General features: G+C 41.5%; 1 protein-coding gene across 10 annotated transcripts in view; it reads left to right on the top strand.

The window, feature by feature from the left end:
- Positions 1-20,987, top strand: part of CSNK1G1 (casein kinase 1 gamma 1) — a 204,893-nt gene extending 183,906 nt beyond the window's left edge. For 3 of the 10 annotated variants that reach the window (XM_068275650.1, XM_068275649.1, XM_068275651.1), the window contains exons 11-14: positions 8,987-9,097; positions 11,505-11,611; positions 14,938-14,961; positions 18,973-20,987. In XM_068275650.1, the coding sequence (XP_068131751.1) occupies positions 8,987-9,097; positions 11,505-11,611; positions 14,938-14,961; positions 18,973-19,030 (300 nt within the window). In that variant the 3' untranslated portion in view covers positions 19,031-20,987. Of the gene's footprint in view, positions 1-8,846; positions 8,936-8,986; positions 9,098-11,504; positions 11,612-14,937; positions 14,962-18,972 lie in introns of those variants that run through there. The other 7 variants (XM_068275653.1, XM_068275655.1, XM_068275652.1 and 4 more) reach the window with 4 other exon arrangements.
- Positions 20,988-21,303: the final 316 nt, after the last annotated feature.

The following is a 21,303-nucleotide window of genomic DNA, read 5'->3' as shown; positions in this document are numbered from 1 at the left end:
GGGGACAGTGATATACAAGCAACATTTAGGGCTCAAACACACTAGCAGCCTTTTCTAGTAATTAGAAAAGCTCTTGCTAATGCAATGCTATGGGGGCTTTTTGTAAAATCACATCCATCAAGTGGGATCACACCCATAGCATTACATCAGCAAGAGCTTTTCAAATCACAAGCGCTTAGCAATGGCTTAGTGGGTTCCAGGCCTTAGGCTGGGAGCACACTCGTCAGTTTTCTGTGCGTACATTTCTGCACACCGTGTGTGTTTTTATGTGGGAAAACGTGCATGTTTTGTCACAGAAGCCAATGTTGTTGATAGAAAAAATGTACAGAGTACTTAACTGCTGTTGGTTTTTTGTTTTTTAATTGGAAAAAAACGCATTCAAGTGTGCACCGATCCATTTATTAAGATTGGTTCTCACTTTTCCTGTGCAGAAAACACACACAAAAACAGACAAGTGTGCTCCCAGCCTTAAGTCCCATTTCTGTCTATGCCGTCTGACTCACATGCAGGGAAAATATGGACAGCATGCTGCATTTTTTTCACAAGGCACACCTAAAAACATTAGGATGCTCCATGCAGTACAGCTGTGCCTGCATCGCGCCTTGCAAGAGGCATAATGAATGACACTGAGTGTACACGTGACCTTAGAGAGGTTTATACTGCATCAGGCAGCAGTGGGATCAATATTATGCAATATTTCATCCAATATATTCTGGTGAAAGGTGGAAGTTTAGATAACTCAGTCTCTCTATTACCTCAACATAGGGGCTGAGTACTTTCAAGACATAAGTCTGTGCAGTTAGTTCAGTTAGTGATACTTGTGAGAAGTTTCTTGGGCATACTATAAACAAGGCAGAGTTTGCAAACATAGGAATCCACATTTTTTCCATCTCCGGCTAGACTGATTATTCCTGAGGAGAAAAGAAACCAAAACACAATTATAGTTTTCCAGGTTCTATGCATTTGGCTGGAGACCGATCACTAGTGATTATCAAAAGTAAAGCCAATCGCCAGTGCATATCAAGAAAAGCAGGGCTGTGGAGTGGGTACAAAAATCATCCAACTCCTCAGTTTATGAAACCACCAACTGAAATTACGACTCCAGGTACCCAAAATTGCTCTGACTCCTTAACTCCCGACTCCTTTGTCAAATATTTACCAGGGCTGTGGATTTGGTACAGAAATCATCCGACTCCGAAGACTTAGTTTATGAAACCACCTACTACAATACCAGGTACCCAAAATTGCTTCGACTCCAACTCAGACTCTTCATTAGGATATGCACAATAGTTAATAGCCCAAGTAATTTAACCCATGAACACAATTACACTTCACAGTTTAAGCCAAAAGGATAGATCTTTTTTTTTTTCCCCATTGGCTGCCTTAAAGCGGACCTGAACTCAGAATTTGAAAACAGGGCATAGCAAACCATGTAAAAAAAACTGTAGGCAAAAACAGTGCAATTGCTGTACAAAAATATGTAAAAATGACTCTTTAGATACAATAAATCGATAAACCCCACCTCCTGTAACATAGCTGTCGGCAATGCTCGGCAAGCTCAGCTGCAAAGGTCTCTGGGAGACCTCCTTCTGCTGTCTGAAAATCCGCCTACCAAGACACTGCGTCATCAGGAGGCGCCTCCAGTGCCGATAAACATGACAGCCTCAGCACAGACAGCTGAGGGAGGTGAGAGCCAGCAGAACAGTGGAGAGAAGGGAACAAGGGATATCGGACACTGGAGGAAGCAAGAGAGGTACAGCCAGCTGGGGAGGAGAGATGAGTCAGCAGCAGTGAGGGGCCAGCGATGTCATCACTTCAGCGGAACAGCAGCACTACACAGTAGCCTGGGGAGGCATGGCCCCCCCTCACAGCAAGAAGCCGCTCAGGACGCAGAACACACAGCTATATAGTCACAGTGAGCACACAGCACCACGCTCTGCTGTGTGAATGGGTGTGCTGCCCTCCCCCCTCTCTCCCCTAGCAGAGTGCAGTCCATCTGAAAAGGGTCTCTGACACATTTCCCCAGCCAACATTCTCCACAGTTCACCGATCAGCAGCCAGCAGGAGAGGGGGAACTGCTGTAACATCTGCTGAGTGAGAAGATCAGGACCTCTGAACTAATGCGAGTCCTGCACACTCCCACTGCTCCTCAGTGCTCTCATTATGTCGCTGCATGCTTCTTGCAGCCTCATCTGTGTCCTGGACGTCTAATCCCTACACGATATGCTGATCATAATAACTGATTAGTAGTGCAAGGGCAGTCAGTTGTTGTGGAGTCTGGCATATGGATGAGAATAATAGCTTTATGCTTTACAATGACATGACTGACCTCAAAGGAGCTCACAATCTAATCCTACCATAATCCTAGTGTAATGTCCTGCCATATTATTATGTATTTATATAGTACTGACATCTTCTGCAGCACATTACAGGGTACATAGTCATGTCACTGACTGTCCTCAGCGGAGCTCACAATCTAATCCTACCATAGTCAGTCTAATGTCCTACCATATTATTATTATGTATTTATATAGCACTGACATCTCCTGCAGCACATTACAGAGTACATAGTCATGTCACTGACTGTCCTCAGAGGAGCTCACAATCTAATCCTACCATAGTCATAGTCTAATGTCCTACCATATTATTGTGTATTTATATAGCACTGACATCTTCTGCAGCACATTACAGAGTACATAGCAATGTCACTGACTGTCCTCAGAGGAGCTCACAATCTAATCCTAAGATAGTCATAGTCTAATGTCCTACCATATTATTATTATGTATTTATATAGCACTGGCATCTCCTGCAGCACATTACAGAGTACATAGTCATGTCACTGACTGTCCTCAGAGGAGCTCACAATCTAATCCTGCCATAGTCATAGTCTGTGGGAAGCTCCACTCAAGTCTTCTTGCTGGTCAGTTCTCCAAACAGCTGTGACCTCTGTAGCCGCAGCAAGTTCTCTACTTCACGAAATATAGACCATGCTGTGTCTACACAGGTCACATTGGTTTGAGAGACTGAAGAAAATGAGCCTCTGGTAATGGGTGCAGCAGGGGTGCAGAGCTGGGAACTCAGGTACACAGAGATCTCACCACCTGAGCCCCTGAGAGATAGAAGAATCCAGCAGGGGGAGGGGAGCCTCTGGTAATAGCTGCAGCAGGGGTGCAGAGCAGGGAACTCAGATGCACAGAGATCTCACCACCCGAGCCCCTGAGAGATAGAAGAATCCAGGAGGGGGAGGGGAGCCTCTGGTAATAGCTGCAGCAGGTGTGCAGAGCTGGGAACTCAGATGCACAGAGATCTCACCACCAGAGCCCTGAGAGATAGAGGAATCCAGCAGGAGGAGGGGCCTCTGGTAATGGGTACAGCAGGGGTGCAGAGCTGGGAACTCAGGTGCATAGAGATCCCACCACCAGAGCCCTGAGAGATAGAGGAATCCAGCAGGAGGAGGGGAGCCACTGGTAATGGGTGCAGCAGGGGTGCAGAGCTGGGAACTCGGGTGCACAGAGATCTCACCACCAGAGACCCTGAGAGATTGAAGAATCCAGGAGGGGGAGGGGAGCCACTGGTAATGGGTGCAGCAGGGGTGCATAGCTGGGAACTCGGGTGCACAGAGATCTCACCACTAGAGACCCTGAGAGATAAAAGAATCCAGCAGGAGGAGGGGAGACACTGGTAATGGGTGCAGCAGGTTTGCAGAGCTGGGAACTCGGGCGCACAGAGGTCTCACCACTAGAGACCCTGAGAGATAAACTAATTGGGGGGGGGGGGGGAGGGGGCTGCCTCTGGTAATGGGTGCAGCAGATGGGCAGAGCTGGGATGATCCTCATACACACTAAGAGGTTTGGCACTTCACAGTGTAAAGAAGACTGAACAGGTTTTTTCTAAAAAAAAAAAAATCATAAATATGTTTCACTGTTAATGCTTCACTCTTTATAAAACTGACCAAATGTCCACTAAAAAAATATGACAGGCACGCATATGCTTCACTGATATTATTTCACTCTTGCCAATTTCAGGAAAAATGTTTTTTTGCCAAAAAGCAACCATTTTAGATACACAATCGCCCCCTCTCGTTATCAGTTCACATACACACTAAGGCTCCCTGCACACTGCAAGTCCGCTTTCCGATTCCATTTCAGATTCCGATTTTCAATTCCGATTTTCCCTGAATACATTCAACAGAATAAACGGATCAAAAAACGCAGCATGCAGTACAGATTAAAAATCGGAATCGGATGTAAAAACTGATTAAAAATCGGAATCACAAGCAGTGTTCAGGGAGCCTAAGAGAGGTTTGGCGCTTCACAGTGTAAAAAGGACTGAACAAGTTTTTCCCCCAAAAAAACATGAATATATATATGCTTCACTGTTAATGCTTCACTCTATATAAAACTAAACAAATGTCCACTAAAAACATATAACAGTCTTTTTTACACTGTAAAGCGCCAAACTTCTTTTAGTGTGTATGTGAACTCATAACTAAAGGGGGCATTTGTGTATCTAAAAGGGTTGCTTTTCAGCAAAAAACGATTTTCCTGAAATTAGTAATGGAAGTAATATCAGTGAAGCATATGCGTGCCGGTCATATTTTTTTAGTGGACATTTGGTCAGTTTTATAAAGAGTGAAGCATATATATTTATGATTTTTTGGGGGGAAAAACCTGTTCAGTCTTTTTTATACTGTGAAGTGCCAAACCTCTCTTAGTGTGTATGAGAGCTCGGATGATCCCCAACCTGAATCACGAGTGATTCAAATGAGGCTTAATTAGTCCATGCGCTATGTACTGGTAGGAGAGGGGGGGGGGGGGGGGGGGCTTGCAGGGGGTGGTGAAATAAGAGGGGATTCCATCTGTCAAGCTACCTACAGGGGACGACAAGGGCGGCTGGATGATGTAAGAGAGGATTCCCCCTGCGTGACACCTACGAGGAGGAGAAGGAGGGTTGGGGGTGTTTGACATAGGAGCGGATTCCCTCTGCAACGTGACCCCCCCCCCCCCCCCCCTACCTCTGACGGACAGGATACGAAAGGGGAGAGCTGCATGACTACAGGACATGATATGGGATCTGGCACAAAACGAATGGGAAGAGCTGCAGGACTACAGGATGATAACACAAGATCTCACACTGCAGGAGGCATAGTTAGAGAAAAAATAATACTTTATCAAGGTGTGTGCCAGTACAGTGCAGGGCAGCAGCAGAAGCCACAGCTGTCAGTTTCCTGTAACAGGGCGACTGATGATGACCTCATGACATTGGGCTGTAAATCTCATTCTGTGGGCGTGAATGGGCATGTCTAACTCCAACTGTAACACCGCCCACAGAATCAGATACTGCACCTCCCATGGAGTGAGAGCTGCAAAATGGTGGGATAGAGCTCTAAGATGGAGCCTGCCATTCTCTTTTATTCATAGTTGTATTGCACAAATATATCTACTTTTATATTGCCCTTCACAAGTGTTTTGTGTCTAATCATTAATTTCAAAGGGATAAGGAGGCTCAATTTAGTGACTTTTTTTCAGTTCAGTTCCTCCCCATATGTGTATCTAATATAACTAAAAAAAAAAAATATGTGGTTAAAGTGTAACAGTCAGGCATAAAATCAAAAATCAATTATTTTTATCTGGTAAACAAGTAATAAGGATGCTAACCAGGCAATCCAAAAGTTAAAATCTCTATTGCTTCACTTGTTTATAAATGATCTTTCCCCAGTTTACCTGACTTTTATTTGGTGCGTTGCCGCACAAAGGAAGTTGCAGGGCATGCTGGGTTGTCTTTTTTTGCTTCTTTATTTCCCCTCAGACTTAACAAATGTACAGAAGCAAAAAAGGACAACCCAGCATGCCCTGCAACTTCCTTTGTGCAGCAACGTACCAAATAAGAGTCAAGTAAACTGGGGAATGATCATTATAAACAAAAAAAAGTAATAGAGTTTTTAACTTTTGGATTGCCTGATTAGCATCCTTATTACTTGTTTACCAGATAAAAATAATTGATTTCTGATTTTATGCCCGACCGTTACATTTTAAATATTAAACATTTTACTACACACCTGCAGACTGTTTAGTTGAGCAAAAATAAAAAAAAGTGGCAAACAGGTCACTGAAGTTGGCTGTACAGTAATATTTTTTCCCATAGTTAAGACCTTAGATTCTACATAAACATATAATCTAATGAAAATTTAACTATATGGAGTTTTACAAATGTTGAGTTTGAAATATGGATCTTATAGAGGTTGTGAAATTCTGCATAGCTTTGTACTGCATCGGACAATGCAAAGTTTCTGCTGGGATCTGGTCAAACCAGCAGATGGCACCCTAAAAAAAGTCAACTTTTAACGGGAAGGTTCAGGGACTGCTTAAAAAAAAAAATCCGCATCCACTTACCTGGGGCTTCCTCCAGCCCGTGGCAGGCAGGAGGTGCCCTCGGCGCCGCTCCGCAGGCTGCCGGTGGCCGACCCGACCTGGCCAGGCCGGCGGCCAGGTCGGGCTCCTTCCGCATTCCACAATGCGCCTCACGGCGGCGCGCTGACGTCATCTGACGTCCTCCGGGCTTTACTGCGCAGGCTCAGAACTACTGAGCCTGTGCAGTAAAGCCCGGAGGACGTCCGATGACGTTAGCGCGCCGCCGTGAGGCACATTTTGGAACATGGAAGGAGCCCGACCTAGCCGCCGGCCTGGCCAGGTCGGGTCAGCCACTGGAGACCACCGGCAGCCTGCGGAGCGGCGCCGAGGGCACCTCCTGCCTGCCACGGGATGAAGGAAGCCCCAGGTAAGTGGATGCGGATTTTTTATTTTTTTTAAACAGTCCCTGAACCTTCCCTTTAATGTGTTATATTTTGATGTTTTCCTGATTAAAAAAAATCAGTTTCAATCTATTTTAAAACCTAATCAGTAACGAAAAAAAATCACTGTTTTCTTTAAACGAAATGTTGCAGTGTTGGGTTTTACTTTAGGCTTGCAGCATTAAGTTCTTTACACTTGCATGACTGCTTTTGAAGAATACAACTTCTAAATTGGAGTGATTTGTTAAGATACATGCTGGGAAGGGTAGTGAAGTTACATGATGTTCATATCAAATATCCAACCAGCTTTAGGATTTTTTTCTAAATAACTTTGTACATGATTAAATGTTTGATGTGGACATAGTTAAAGCATCACTGTACTTTATGGACCTAAATATCTGTTTGCCCCCAAAATGCATCATGTGCTCCATGCCATCAATACTGGACTTTTTTAAACAGTGCTATCTCCTCTCTACCTAAAGAAATTTGGAGGTTGGGCTAATGGCAATCTGTGGATGTGATGTTGAAAAGCTGTCCATGATTAAGGGCTGGTGCACACCAAAACCCGCTAGCAGATCCGCAAAACGCTAGCAGATTTTTAAACGCTTTTTTTTATTTTTATGAGGCGTTTTGCTAGCGTTTTGCGGATTGCTGCTGCGGTTTTCAGTATAGTAGATTTCATATATTGTTACAGTAAAGCTGTTACTGAACAGCTTCTGTAACAAAAACGCCTGCAAAACCGCTCTGAAGTGCCGTTTTTCAGAGCGGTTTGCGTTTTTCCTATACTTAACATTGAGGCAGAAACGCATCCGCAATCCAAAAAATGCCTCACCCAGGCATTTTTCGTTTCCGCAAAACGCCTCCCGCTCTGGTGTGCACCACCCCATTGAGATACATTGACCAAGCAGATCCGCAGCCGCAAGCGGATCTGACAACGCCCAAAAAGCCGCCCGGTGTGCACCAGCCCTTACAGAATGGCCCCTGGCCACGAGAAGCACCTTTTTTTTTATTTATTTTTTTTTTTTTTTTTTTTTTTTATATATCATCTTTAGCCTTGTGCACATGCATAACTGAAGTTGGCTTAGGCAGTGTGGTAACTACTGCTCCCCTCGCATAGAAACAGAATGTGTTGTCAGTTGACACGCGTCTATACAGGCTAGCCCAGCAATGTTGCCCAAGGGGTTTGGGTCCCAATGCTAGACGGGTAACATCAGTCAAAGGTTTGTACACACCTTTGGGAGACGAGAAGCGACATCGGAATTGTTTTCAACTGCCAACATGAATGGCAGCATTGGGCCACAGCTGCCACATAATCTGTATCCAAACATCAGGTAGGAGCACCATTAATATATATACTTTTTTAAAAAAACACTTTGAGGGGTAATGAATTGTAATTTCATGCGTAAGCACATTTATGCTTTAAGCTTCACTGTCCTTACAACTTTCCCACTGTTTTAATGTTCTGGTTGCTGGAATTGATGAGCATGCCCTTATTAATATAGCTACATATTAGTGACCTCGAGATGTGGAAAAAATGGACTATATCTTTCCCTGATTGGGTTCCTTACTTGAAGTTTCAACTCCAATATGCTGTCCGGTGACATAAATAACAGGTGTATTGCTTTTGGACTGATGCTTTGGAGCACTGTGAAATGAATGGATTAAATGAAGATTCTGTTTCTTTAGTAGAAGCAAGGAGTTTTGAATCAGGATGATACCATTTATTGGCTAACTTAGAGATGAGTAAACAGTGAGTTTTCGGCTTACCTTAACATAGGGGCTGAGTACTTTCAAGGGGAACCAGTCCGATGAAAGCTTTTTATAAGCCGAAAGCTCACTGTTTACGCATCTCGAAGTTAGCCAATAAATGGTATCATCTTGATTCAAAACTCCTTGCTTTTACTGATGGCTAACATGGTACAACACTCTACTGTTTCTTTAGTATAATAGCTTGCACTGCTTTGCCAGTCTTCTCTTGCCAGAGAAAAAGCACTATACATATCTTGCTTTTTTCCTGCACAAAAGAGGGTTTTAAGTATTTTGCTCTGCTTGCAGCACGCGATCATAGCTTGGCTTTCTACTCACATCCACTAACACAGTGATCTGTTTCCATTGCTTTGGCCTGGCTGATCTCCTCCCCAAATACCCCGTCCTCCACACCTTGCAATCGCATGCTTCCTAACGCATCTGAGCAGACGGGCGCCCCAGACCGCCGAGGAGCTTGGGAATTACAAGCCAGCCGACAGGCTCACCCCGCATACCTGGCACCTCACCTGGCATCAGACCGGCTTGGGGGATCCGTGCAGGTATTCGCGCATGTTGGGTTTGTTTTTCGGGCTCTTGAAGAGTAATGTTATACTTTTTACTTGTCTTGTATGTCTTCTTGTCTATTATTGTAAATCTATTATTTTAACAATCTAACTCCCATCTGACTTCTTCAGTCAGTTGTCTGTATGGTAGAGATTTGTATATTCTTGCTGCTCTGATTACAGCACATAATTTGCCAGTCTCACCATTTTGAAGTAAACAGCATTGTTGCTCTTCTGCACGAGTCTACGGCAGCACTATAAAAGGATGCATGCTGGAGAATGGTTTAGTTCTGTATTTGTAAAGGGATTATTTGAGTCCCTGAAGTAAGGCAAATTAATTTGGGTCATGCTTTATATATGTTGCATGTAGACTGTGGACTTTTCAAGTAGCTATGATCATGTAATGATTCTGTATAGGTTGAATGATACTGGATAGAAGCCATAACTGTTCCCCAGATTCTAAATGAGGTTTAAAAATCATTTTTTCGTTAAATTATGTAGAGATTTTTAGATTTACCTGCCAATTAAACCTTTTATTTCTATATAGATTAGGTAAGTTTGTCATCGCACAAAGTTAGCCAAGCAATTTTAGATGCGAAAAAAGTCCTCTACAAAGCTGAGCTTCCAAATGCAGGCAGCATAGAAAGGGTTGGATTGAGAATGGCCTATCCCTTCATGTCTTTGTCAGGCAGGATGATTTTCATCAGAACGAGGCACATTCCAAAGGCGCTGGGCTAATAAGTCAGTGGAGGTAATCCCACAGAAGCGATTACCCTAAATCACATATGTGGGCCCTGCAGCAATTTATGAGCGTTTCTGCTTCAATATAAGGTATAGAGTCACTGTAAAACCGCTTTTCAATCACTTATACAAATTCATTTTGCTGTGATTTTATTACACAGTGCTACAAATACAAATTAAAACATGCAAATCGCAATCACTGTACAATTTCTAACATTACATTGAGAATCTATTAAAAAGCAGCAAAACTCACTAGCAAAAGCGCTCAGCGATTTACAGCGGGACTCTGGCCTTAACTGTTCATATTTGATGTAGGGGTTCCAGAGAGATTCCCTTTTAAAGGTCAGTTGTCAGTAGAGTGGTCATTCCCCAGCTAGCAAACAGCAGTATTGAGTTTCAGGATTTAGAATTAAAAGCCCAATGCATTGAAGTCTAAGAAAGGCATAATGTAGGAAGAATTCCACCATTACGCCTTCCCTATTGACTTCAGTGCATTTCACCTTCCTTCCAAATGCTGCAACTTCTCAATAGTGAATAACATTGCTATTCAGCAGAGCCATCACCTGACCCTGTCCACCTGTTCCCTCTGCTGCTGAGAGAGTAACTCTTGGTGGCCAGCACTGTAGCTCAGCAGTCATCCTGTTATTCATTTCCTCTCTGCCCAATGTGTGATAAAGCAGTTAACCTTTCCCATACCCTTCTCCCTGTGTTTATAAATGGAACATGTACCTCCTATTGCCCTTCCTGCAATAATAGAGAAATTCCACCCTAATTAAACTACCTTGACAAGACCCTTCATGTGTCCTGTGGGCATCATTGTGAAGTTGATGTACTTATATTTCAGTGTATTTTCAACATTTTAAAATGGGGCTGTGATCAATAATGCTATATACTTACATTATTGATTTTAGACCCAGTTTTAATTCTTGCATGTTGCATCTAATATATACAGCATAAGTTATTAGTCCTTGCTTATACTGATGGTAAACTAGCTGTGGTTTGTGCTGATCTGTTTGAGAAATGCCTTGTAATTTTTGTCTCTGCACTTCTAATCTCTGTACTGATTATACCAGCACTTGAGCACTTGCTGAGAATGAAGTTTGGGACTCAAAAGTTTTGTTTCCTGTCTAAAGTGTGTGTTTGTGTCACATATAGTTTTGGCCCATTCTTGCTATACCCATTGCTAAACTGTTAGAATGCATACATTTTCCAACGTGTTATGATGTATCTACCGTCATTGCCATTATAATGCACATGTAGCGCAGAGAGATGCAGACAGCAGTACATTGAAACTACGCAGTGCATCCATAGTTGGAATGTGCGAGTTTAATACCATGGGCAGTGCATTTTAGCTCATTCATTGCATTAAATAGTAGTCCATATAGTGGCAAGCTGTAATACTTATACTTAAAGCCTAATAGCATAAGTACACTTCTTCTTTAATGTGAATATGTCATGGGAGCTTCCATTGCTCACTGCAGCTCACAGAGCACATCTCCCGGATGCATTATGCTTCTAAAATGAATTTACTGTTTTTCATTACACACTTCAGGAACACAGTACTTTGAGAGAGTATACTAGCCTTGTTAGAATGTTATGCACAAAGTTAAAAGTGTGACCATTTCCTTGTAAAGTTACTAATATGTATTCATCTCTGGCACAGGTGATGAGCTCAACAAATGGGCAGCTTAATGCCGATGACCAAACAGGAGGTCACTCCAACGCACCAGTCACAGCGCAGGCCGAGGTGGAGGTTGTGGAGGAAGCTAAGTATGTGCCTTCTACATTATCTATTTGTATTTATCTAGCCTTGCATGTGTCTCCATTGGTACCTCTTCCCATGTGCCTCATCTTCTTTTTGTTTACCACCTTGTGCCTTATTTTTCTTTTTAGCACTCCTGTATACTGTCACTGTCTTATCTGCTACCGCTTTTGCATGCGGTTGCCCAGTCTTAGAGGATGCAGACTGCTACAGAACTGTCCCTTCTGGAAGCAATCGCCATACACGATCATTATCCTTTGTTAAAACAAAGTATAACATTTCTATAGTGCGGTGGTATTTTCAGGCCTGTTCAATATAATTTTACACTGTTTAAAATATTATTCCCTTCTGTTTTCAAGTTTGGAAGTTTGCAGTGTTGCACTACTTAGAAATCATGTGATCTGCTTTTCATCTCCCGATAACTGCAATTTCATTTGCTGCTTTTGTACGTAAAGATCCTGAACGTTCAGCAAAACCCGTTTCTGCAGTTATGGATTAAATGTGTAAAATAGGCCTGAAATAGGTCCCTGACATTAATATTATTAAAGTGTATTCCTGTAACCCTATTTGTGTATTTTATGTACCTATCCAGGAGTAAGAAACAACTTCTGTACTGTGCTCTATGCCCACAATAGTCATATCTTCCTGTAGTAGCATCATTGCTATGATCAATTATAGCTAAGCACAGCACTGAAGTGATACCTGCTATACCAGTAAGTAAAGTTACTGCCTGATCCCATCGGGGAGAAGTAAAACTTCTGTCGCACAGAGCAATTGTTACTGCTTTGAGCTACAGTCTCCTGTCTGCATAGTTTTCCTTTATGCTGTGCCGCTGCACTTTCTTCATTGTCACACTCAAATCTTCAGCTTTTCATACAGCGATTGGTTTCTTACTCCTCCTCCCTTCACCCGCCATAGAAAAGTAAAACACTGCTAGGCATGTACACGTCTGTACAGGGACTGCTGTAGATTGTGAAAGTAATAGTCACGTCATGCCTGTGGCAGTGTTAAAAGGCACCTTTTTTGTGTGAGTTTGGGTTAGAGCAGGTACACCTAATGCACAGGAATTGTTAATCAGAGAGGAGGCATGCAGAGCTGAAAGATGAAGCTTTACATAAACCATACAGTCCTCCAAGGTTATCTCCTTATAGGCCAATATGCAATAATACTAATAAAGTGGACCTGAACTCTTGCACAGGACAGAAGGAAAACACAGAAAAATGCACCCTTTATGTATTTAGAGAGTTTAGCCTGTTTAATTCCCCCTCATTTGTGTATAATCACAAGTTGTAATTTGATCCTCCCCTGTGTCACATGACTGCCAAGGCAGAGATGACCGATAAGCTTATTTGAAAGCACATGCTGTTTACAATATGTCTGCTTTTAAGAATCAGGAAGTATAAACAGTGCATTTATTTTAGGATTTGTATCAGCTGTAACAAAGATTTTTTTTGTTAAAAGGTTATTATGCTGTTGTGTATCTTAGAGCAGAGAGGACATTCTGAGTTCAGGTCTGCTTTAATTCATTATTGTTCAGGGACTTATTTGGACCTATTTCATATATTTGATCAATTTACTAATGCAGTTATATTTTCAAGACATACAATGCAATTCCTATGTATGATTGTGCAGCCATGTTTAAGATTTCTCAGGAACTAAGGACTATAATACAGTTAATTTTACATTTAGTAATATACAGACTGGTTTTCTACCAAGATTTTAGCAGCAGTGGTGATGAGTGTCCTGCATGTAATGACTTCTTGGGTGACTTGCTGCAAACGTAGGAGTTCACTGAAGACCCTTGTGATTAATCAGTGTGTATAATCTACCTCCTGTATGTTCGGTATTTTTAGTTGAAGAAACATGGTGGTGAGGAAACTCTAAAGTATGAGTCAGATATTACTGACATGCACCCATCATTCGCAATGCTCCATTACTAATACTGCTAAAATAAACACAATTTGGCCAGAGCCACCACTATGATCATTGTAGTCCTCATGGACTCTGTGCCTTAAGGGACCACGAAGGACCACAAAAATTGTAAAACTTAAAAAGCATGTGTATAAAATGTACATCTGTTCCAGAGTTAAATGCACTATAAATTAATTCTCTTATGTTGCTTTTACTTTCAGTAGGTTGTAAAAATCTGACCCATTTTGGACTAGTCCATCTCCTCATCGTGGATTCGAAGGGTTTTATTTTCAAAACCCTTTACTGGACAGCAGTTCCTCAGTCTGACTGCCAAAATAATGTGCATGTGAATAAGGAAGCTGACTGGCATCTTTGTTTAGCATCTATCCACAGAGTGCTTTTGTAAAGAATAAAGGAAATACCAAGAAGTCCCCGTGAAGATTTGAACTAGTCCAAAACCTGTCAGATTTTTACTGCCTACAGTGAGCCCTAGCAACATAGGAAAAGGTAATTTATAGCGCATTTTACTCTGGGAGAAGTGTACTTTTTATAAGTACAGTATGTGTCCACATGAATTTTCAATGTTAACGTTTTTTCGCTATAGTGGTCCTTTAACGAGTATGGTACAACTGGCGAGATCGACCCTCCCACTAGCAAAAATGTTCACAAACTTCGCACAGTGTACTAAATTGTCCAGTGCTTACTCCTTTTCTGTTAGGCTACTATTCATGTTTAGGGCTCATGTCCTTGCTTTTTGATGCTGCATTTACATTGGATTGCAGCATGTTTTATTTTTCTGCTTTTGGATTTGGCTTGTACAGTGACAACATAGAACTGGCACATATTGCATTTACGTTACATGCACAGTGTTCTGTGTACACAAGCCCCTTATGCTTGTCAAACTTTTAAGGTGTAGAAGAGGTGTTCTGATGCTAGACTGGTAAGTATATCGTGGGGGGGGGGGGGGGGGGGGGGGCAGTAGCGGAAGTTTTGCAGTGATTTCTACATTTTTGCAAGGTCACATCCAGGGAATTTTTTCCAAGTTTGCTGACCACATTTGTGACTGCTGTTATACCTTGTAATAGTATGCTGTTTTCACCCTACCATAGAAAAGGCCTTGAAATATCACAGTTTTTCAGGTCCCAGGAAAGCATCCCTTATATAGCTATATTTAGACATATAAATAGATTTTAGGTTAATAAAGAATGGTCATGCACTCTTGATGACCATTTTTTCGTGTGTGAAATTAGCGGACTTTCTTAAAATGTCTGGACATTTAAAACCTCGACCTTGATTAACTCTCCTTTCCTGTGACCTGCAAGGCATGTTGTCTGCATGGCTGCACCCTCATCCTCTCCTTAGTGTTTCTTGGGTATATTAATTCTTCTCTTTCTCTCTCTTTCTCTGTCTTTTAACACTGTAGCTGCGTGAAAATGCTCAACTTGTGGTGAGTCTCTCTCTGCGTAGCTCACACCAGGGAGAGGTCCCATTTTATATTCTATCAGGCATCCACCCTAGACATTAATTTACTTCAGTGTCTTCCTAAACAGGCCATTTTACCCATAATGGATGAGACACGTGCCAGGTCTTATAGTAGGTTATGGTGTTATGTATATGGAAGGCTTTTGGAAGGTTGTCTACGTTTGTTACAATATGAAATTTCAAGCCATACATTCTATGGTGATTGATTTCTCAAATGGCAAGCCTGAAAAGTCTTCAATTTAACCATACAAATCATCTTTTTAAATTGACACTAACCACTCCATAGAATCCAGTTTTCTTATATCTTCTATTATTTAGCATCATTTGACCTTTGTACAAAGTTTTAGCTAGGTTTCTATACCGAGTATTTCAGGTGGCCAAGCACATTACAACAGGACCAAATGATTTGAAGCAGACAGTTTCATGTGGTCCGGTATTAGTCATGGAGAGAGTACAAAGACATAACAACAAAAGTTGTTTAGTTGATGCCTTTTTAAAGAGAATCTGTAATGAAAAAAAATCCCCTGTGGGGTACTTTCCTTGGGAAGAGGAAGCCTCGGGATTCTAACAAGGCTTCCCCTGTCCTCCTTTGTCCAACAGGGGGGGAGGGGGTTCCAGGGCAGTCACTGTGGGACAGAGGAGGATGTTGGAAGGCTCGTTAGAATCCAGAGGCTTCCCCCTCCTGAGGTAAGTACCCCACAGGGGACTTTTTTTGTTAGTCTCTTCAATGACTAACTGTACAAGATTTCTTTGCAAGCTTTTGAAACTTTAAGTTTCTTCTTCAGGCATGATGCAGAACTGGATCAGAACCATACCAAGGGTTCTGAAACATGCCTGAAGAAGAAACTTCTTTTCTAAAGCTTGCAAAGAAATCTTGTACAGTTAGTCATTAAAGGTATCACCTAAACAACATTTGTTATGTCTTCGGAAGCAGACCGTTCAGAAACACAATCACAAGATTCAGATCACACGGAGTAAGTAGTCTTGGTACAGCAGTAAGCCGTAAAAAAAAAAGTAATTTATAGCAGATATAAGTCAGTCTTGTCAGCCTCACAGGCTATGTAAAAAAATTTTTTTTACAGTTTTCATTTTTTTTTTTTTTTTTTGTAGTAGTATATATTTTTTTTAAACCAGCTTTTCTACATCATTCACAAGTCCAACTTCTGCAATTTATAGAATTAGTTGCCGGCTAGGTAAAAACAAATTGGTACTTAATCCTTTTTTTAACGTTTAATATGTTGTTTGCGCAACTTAAGTTTACTGCCTTTGGTAGATGTAAGTTGTCTTTTGCGCATATAAGTTAAAGGATTTCTGGTTTTAGCAGTTACAAAATATCCTGCCCCGTAGTTTCACAGTTTCGCCCTGAAGTTGATAACCTACGTTGGAGTTACACTTCTCAGTGGTCCATAGCCCTCCGTGTCCTCAGCTGCACATCCACCACCTTCATGTGAGGCAAACTCCGTCGAATACTTTTTTTTTTTTTTTTCCTTCCGTTTTGGGTTAGGTGTCAAAGTGCTTGATTCCCATTGGGCTTCTCCAGTCTGTGATAGTTATGGCTATGAAGCTAAGGGGCTGATTGTCATCAGGATTAATTCTCATAAGCAGAATACATAATTGATAGCCCAGACCATTTTGAAGTTGCTGTTTTTAGTGTTTCAAATATAAACAAGTTGTTTTATGAATGTATGTGAAGGTTTAAATCCGAATCCAGTTTTGCATGTAACACATAAATAACATAGGAATGTCCCATTCTGCTTCATCGCACAGCCATACATGTGAAATCCCCTTGAAGCTCCAGCAATTAGGCCATTGTCCCAATGTCTTGCTGAGGAAGGACCATGCTTTCTGGAAGAGGGTACCATTCATACTCCTGTTATTTCCTGTGTGAAGGAGGAGCAGAGTGCAGACAACCAGAGGCTGGGGCTGTACAGGGAGAAAGGATCAGCACTGTCAATATAGACCTCTAAAATTCAGGACTCTTTGGTGACTATGGGGTATATTAGTGGAAGGGCTTTTTTATGTTGGGTAAGAGGGGTTGACCAGGTCATATGATGACACAATATTGAAGTCAGTTGATCTACAAGTTACTGAAATCTGGCAAAAAGAAAGGTCAGTTGGCCACATTCTCCCTACTGGCCAAGTGTAATCATTAAGCGCATAAAGGAATAGGAGGATTGAGAGATCGAAGTGCTGAGGACATGCGCTGAGTACTTGCACAGTAGGTGAATCCTGGCCACGATTTACGGGGGCTTTTACAGCGGAACAGAAGGGGATAAGGGGAGTGGTGGCCATGAGGACTCGTTCTTATACATGACTGGAGCCTCCATTTGTTCAAGAAAGTTCTCCTTGGGTGTCATTTAATCATTTTTAGATTTGATTCAGAAATATTTTCCTAAAATGGGCTCTTTATTTTCTAAAATGGACTAGGGGTTTTTGTTCAGTCAATATAGATGCACACGTTTTTCCACTGATTAACCAAAAATGTATAAATATTTAGTCAGAGTAAATGTGGATTGGATTCAATTGGTGTATGCCAGGAGTCAAAAGTCTAAAGTCTTCTCTTTAGGCTGAATACCCAGTTTTCTTCAGTCTGTGTATAATGAGCATTTGTTTTCAGGTTTTTGCTTTGTTACAGTAAATTAAAAGCTTTGCAGACTCGTACCATGAGTATACACATAGGCTGTCATTTGTCTCTTATGCTAAGATATATTGACTTTGGGCTCATTCACATGAGCAGTCAGCAGCTGCAAGCATTTAGCATGGAACATGGCAAGGCTCTTGTGCTGGATGTTACATGTGGCAGTTATCCTCTGCACAGTAACCACACATTAGCCATGGATACACTTGTGGTTACACTGATATTATACAGCAACCAAATGAATAAGCCATCAAGATAACTACAGAGATTCGCTGGTTTTCACCTGATCTGATCTGTTTGTGATCTAGTGACAACTGAATCTTTGAAGGGGGATCCGACCTCTGTCAGCCATCTTGAACTTGTCCCACGGATTTAAGGGGAAAAAAGTGATTGGCCAGGATGGAATGTCCTGATTAAGAACTATTCCTCTGACATGAAGTACCACAAGCATTCTTCTGCTTCTCTTCTACCTTCCCCAAAGAATAGGGATTGCCAAGCTTTTCTGGCAGAATTCTCAAGCCTTTGTGTCTTTCATGGGCTTCAGTTGGTAGTTGGATCGTATTTTGCACATCTGACTTCCATCTAGTATCTGCTGATAGATTAAAGGGAACCTAAAGCAAGAAGTATATGAAAGCTGCCATATTTATTTCCTTTCAAATAATACTAGGTGCCTGGCATCCTGCACCTCTATTTGGCTGCAGTAGTGGCTGAATCACACCAGAAACAAGAATGTCATGTCAGATTTGACAGAAATGTCAGTATCGCCTGATCTGCTGCATGTTTGTTCAGGGTCTATGGTTAAGTATTAGAGGCAGAGAAACAGCAGGATAGCCAGGCAACTGGCATTGCTTAAAAGGAAATAAATATGGCAGCATCCATATACCTCTTGATTCTGGTTCTCTTTAAGACTGGATTACAGTGCATCAACCTCGGTTATTGTAATGAATAGAGGAAACCCACATTGCCTCTGGGGTCATATGCCTTCACCCAAATCCCAGTATGTCTGGCTAATTTATTATCCATTCTTTCCACTTTGTTCTCTGTATTGTCTGCATGCAACACACTAGCCGTCGTCTTGCTCCTCCTCATTTTTCCAGTGTCTATAACTCCCATGGTGCATTTGATCCTCATTTGTGTCGTCATGTGGCTCAGATAGGGCAATAGACTAATGCTAGCAAACACAAATTGTTTGGCAGAAAATACATTTATTTCTATTTATAATGCACTGTTTCTAATATAATGACCTTATCATCAGATTTAGAAACAATAGTGCACACTTAAATATGTTGATATTTAGATTGTATTTTCAAAATACTAAGTATTTTCTTTTCTTTATAGGTGCTGCTGTTTCTTTAAACGGAAAAGGAAGAACCACTCTCAGCGACATCATAAGTGAACTCCCATAATCCTCTGGGGAGGAAACTATGAGAATGGCATCTGCTGTGTCGCTGTGTCAGTGACTCCAGGGCATTGGGGAAAGGATGTAGTTTCTACTTGGCGTAAAACTTGAGGGAAAACAAACACCAGAAAATTGAATGTCATCGGCTGTAATGGAAGGCCGCCCCGCAAATGGTTCCTGAGATGAGGTGCAATAATGCTGATCCCTTAGGGCTGAGAGTCCTGCAAGAAAGGACTTGTCTGAGGCTCTGAATAGGGACTGCCAGGGACCATCCTTACCTGTTCATTTGTATTAAATGCATCAATTACTGCACTCCCTTATTGCTTGAATGCAGCAGAGTTCCTTCCACCCCCTTTATAGCCATGGTTGGGGGTTGCATCTCGGCTCCCTTTTTTTGTTTTACTTTTATATACCTCCACCCAGTCACTTGGGACCGGAGGGAACAAAAACTTGACTACTTTATAAGAACACAACTAAGTCCCACCCTCCCTTTTAAACTTTTTGTTTTAATTCTACCCCTCTACATTATTTTTCCAGTTCTTACAAAAAAGCATAGACAATTGAAAGCATTCCACAGTAGACAGGCCGCTTCCTGCATGGGTAAATGCCTCACGGAGTCTGTGTTGCACTACTGGCTTTAAACTAAATATACCTTTTTTCTAAGACATGTGTACACTCTCTTGCTCTGCTGCACGTTGACCTCAGAGAGAGGCTTGGGCTCAGGTTCTAGGATGATGAAGCCTTGTCTCCCTGCTTAGCTTTATGTAAACAGCAAATCACAACTGATAAACTGAGGATAAGTATTTAGTGTTGCTGCTTTCAGGGGAAAAAAGAAATTCAGATAGAAATCGATAAAAGGACTACATAATATGGGAATACCTCTCTATGCTTGAATCCTTATTGTAGATCTTCTTGCAACGTCCTACTTTTTTCATAGGAACCATCAAACTGCTCCCGACTATTTTAGCTTGGTATTGGATAACAGTACCTTTTCATTCAAAATAATACTTTATTTTGTGTTTTTGTTTTCCAAATACTGTGGAGGGTAACAGTTATACCCATGTTTTATAGCAAACACTGAGTTTGGCTGCAGAAAACTGTGAATTCATTACATTTTTTTTTTTATACATCTATTTAATCATTTTATCCTGTCAGAGCTGGTTCTATGGTGTCCTTTATTTTTGAAATGTGGGAGAGATTGTTTTTGTAAACTCAGATGTCCATATTTTTTTCTCTTTATTTTTTGTGTCATAAAATCTATTCTAATAAATGCACAAATAAGGCTAATATCACAATGCCATCAGCCAACACTATTAATTTAACCTTGCCAGAATACTATGAATGAGTGATCTCCTTAAGAGGTCAGCCAATCTGATTTCTATTTCACATTTCTGGTTCCTTTACCCTGTGCTAGAACCAGCCACGATGGTTAATCTGTTCTGTCTCACTCTGCTGCGGGAATACTGATAATCTAGCATCATGTAGTCTGTGCTGCAGCATGTCCGATGATTTGTGAGCCTTCGATTGCCAGATGTGGCTACTACTGATGCACTGATGAGACCGGGACACCCATAAGCGGTATGATACAGGGGTTTCCCTACTGCTCCAGTGCCTTTGTTTTATTATGATCAGTCTTCATTTTGAACTTTCACACACTGAAACACAGTTGCCACTTGGATATGCTTTGTGACGATGCTTTTTTTGGACATAGACATAGGACTTAAGTTACTACTCCTCTTTGTTTCCTGCTTTCTTCTACATGGATGGATCACCCCCTCAGGAAAATTCCCACGTATCTGCAATGTACAAAGATCACATTTTTGTTTTGTATTTTGTTTTTAAAGGTATATTTAATTTAGAGTATTGCATTGCACTGTAGCTATAAGGGGATTTTTTTTAAACCTGTTTTGTGTTTCTTTTAAGGACTTTAATAAATGTTTGTCTGTTTAATGTTGCTGGTAGAAGTATGCAGTTTCTGCCTTTGAAGCATATGAGTGGGGAAATGACTGTATTCTCTTTTAGCAAAACAAATGGAAGTTCTGCATTAAGGTGCCCGGTACACTGCAGATGTCACAGTGGGTAGGGGCTGCACTACCCGTCATTCTCTGCAACGCAACTTGTCTGTTTATGGGGAACCTAAGGGCCTGTTTCCACTACACGCAGATTGGATGCAGAAAAACTGACTCCAACAAATGCCTATGGGAAAATCTGCATCAGAAAAATCGCATTTAGTGGAAACAAGCCCATAGGCATTCATTGGAGTCAGTTTT

Source organism: Hyperolius riggenbachi, chromosome 3 (genome assembly GCF_040937935.1).
Source record: "Hyperolius riggenbachi isolate aHypRig1 chromosome 3, aHypRig1.pri, whole genome shotgun sequence".
Taxonomy (NCBI): Eukaryota; Metazoa; Chordata; class Amphibia; order Anura; family Hyperoliidae; genus Hyperolius; species Hyperolius riggenbachi.
The sequence above is the reverse complement of the archived record's forward strand: the minus strand, read 5'-3'. Positions and strand labels throughout refer to the sequence as shown.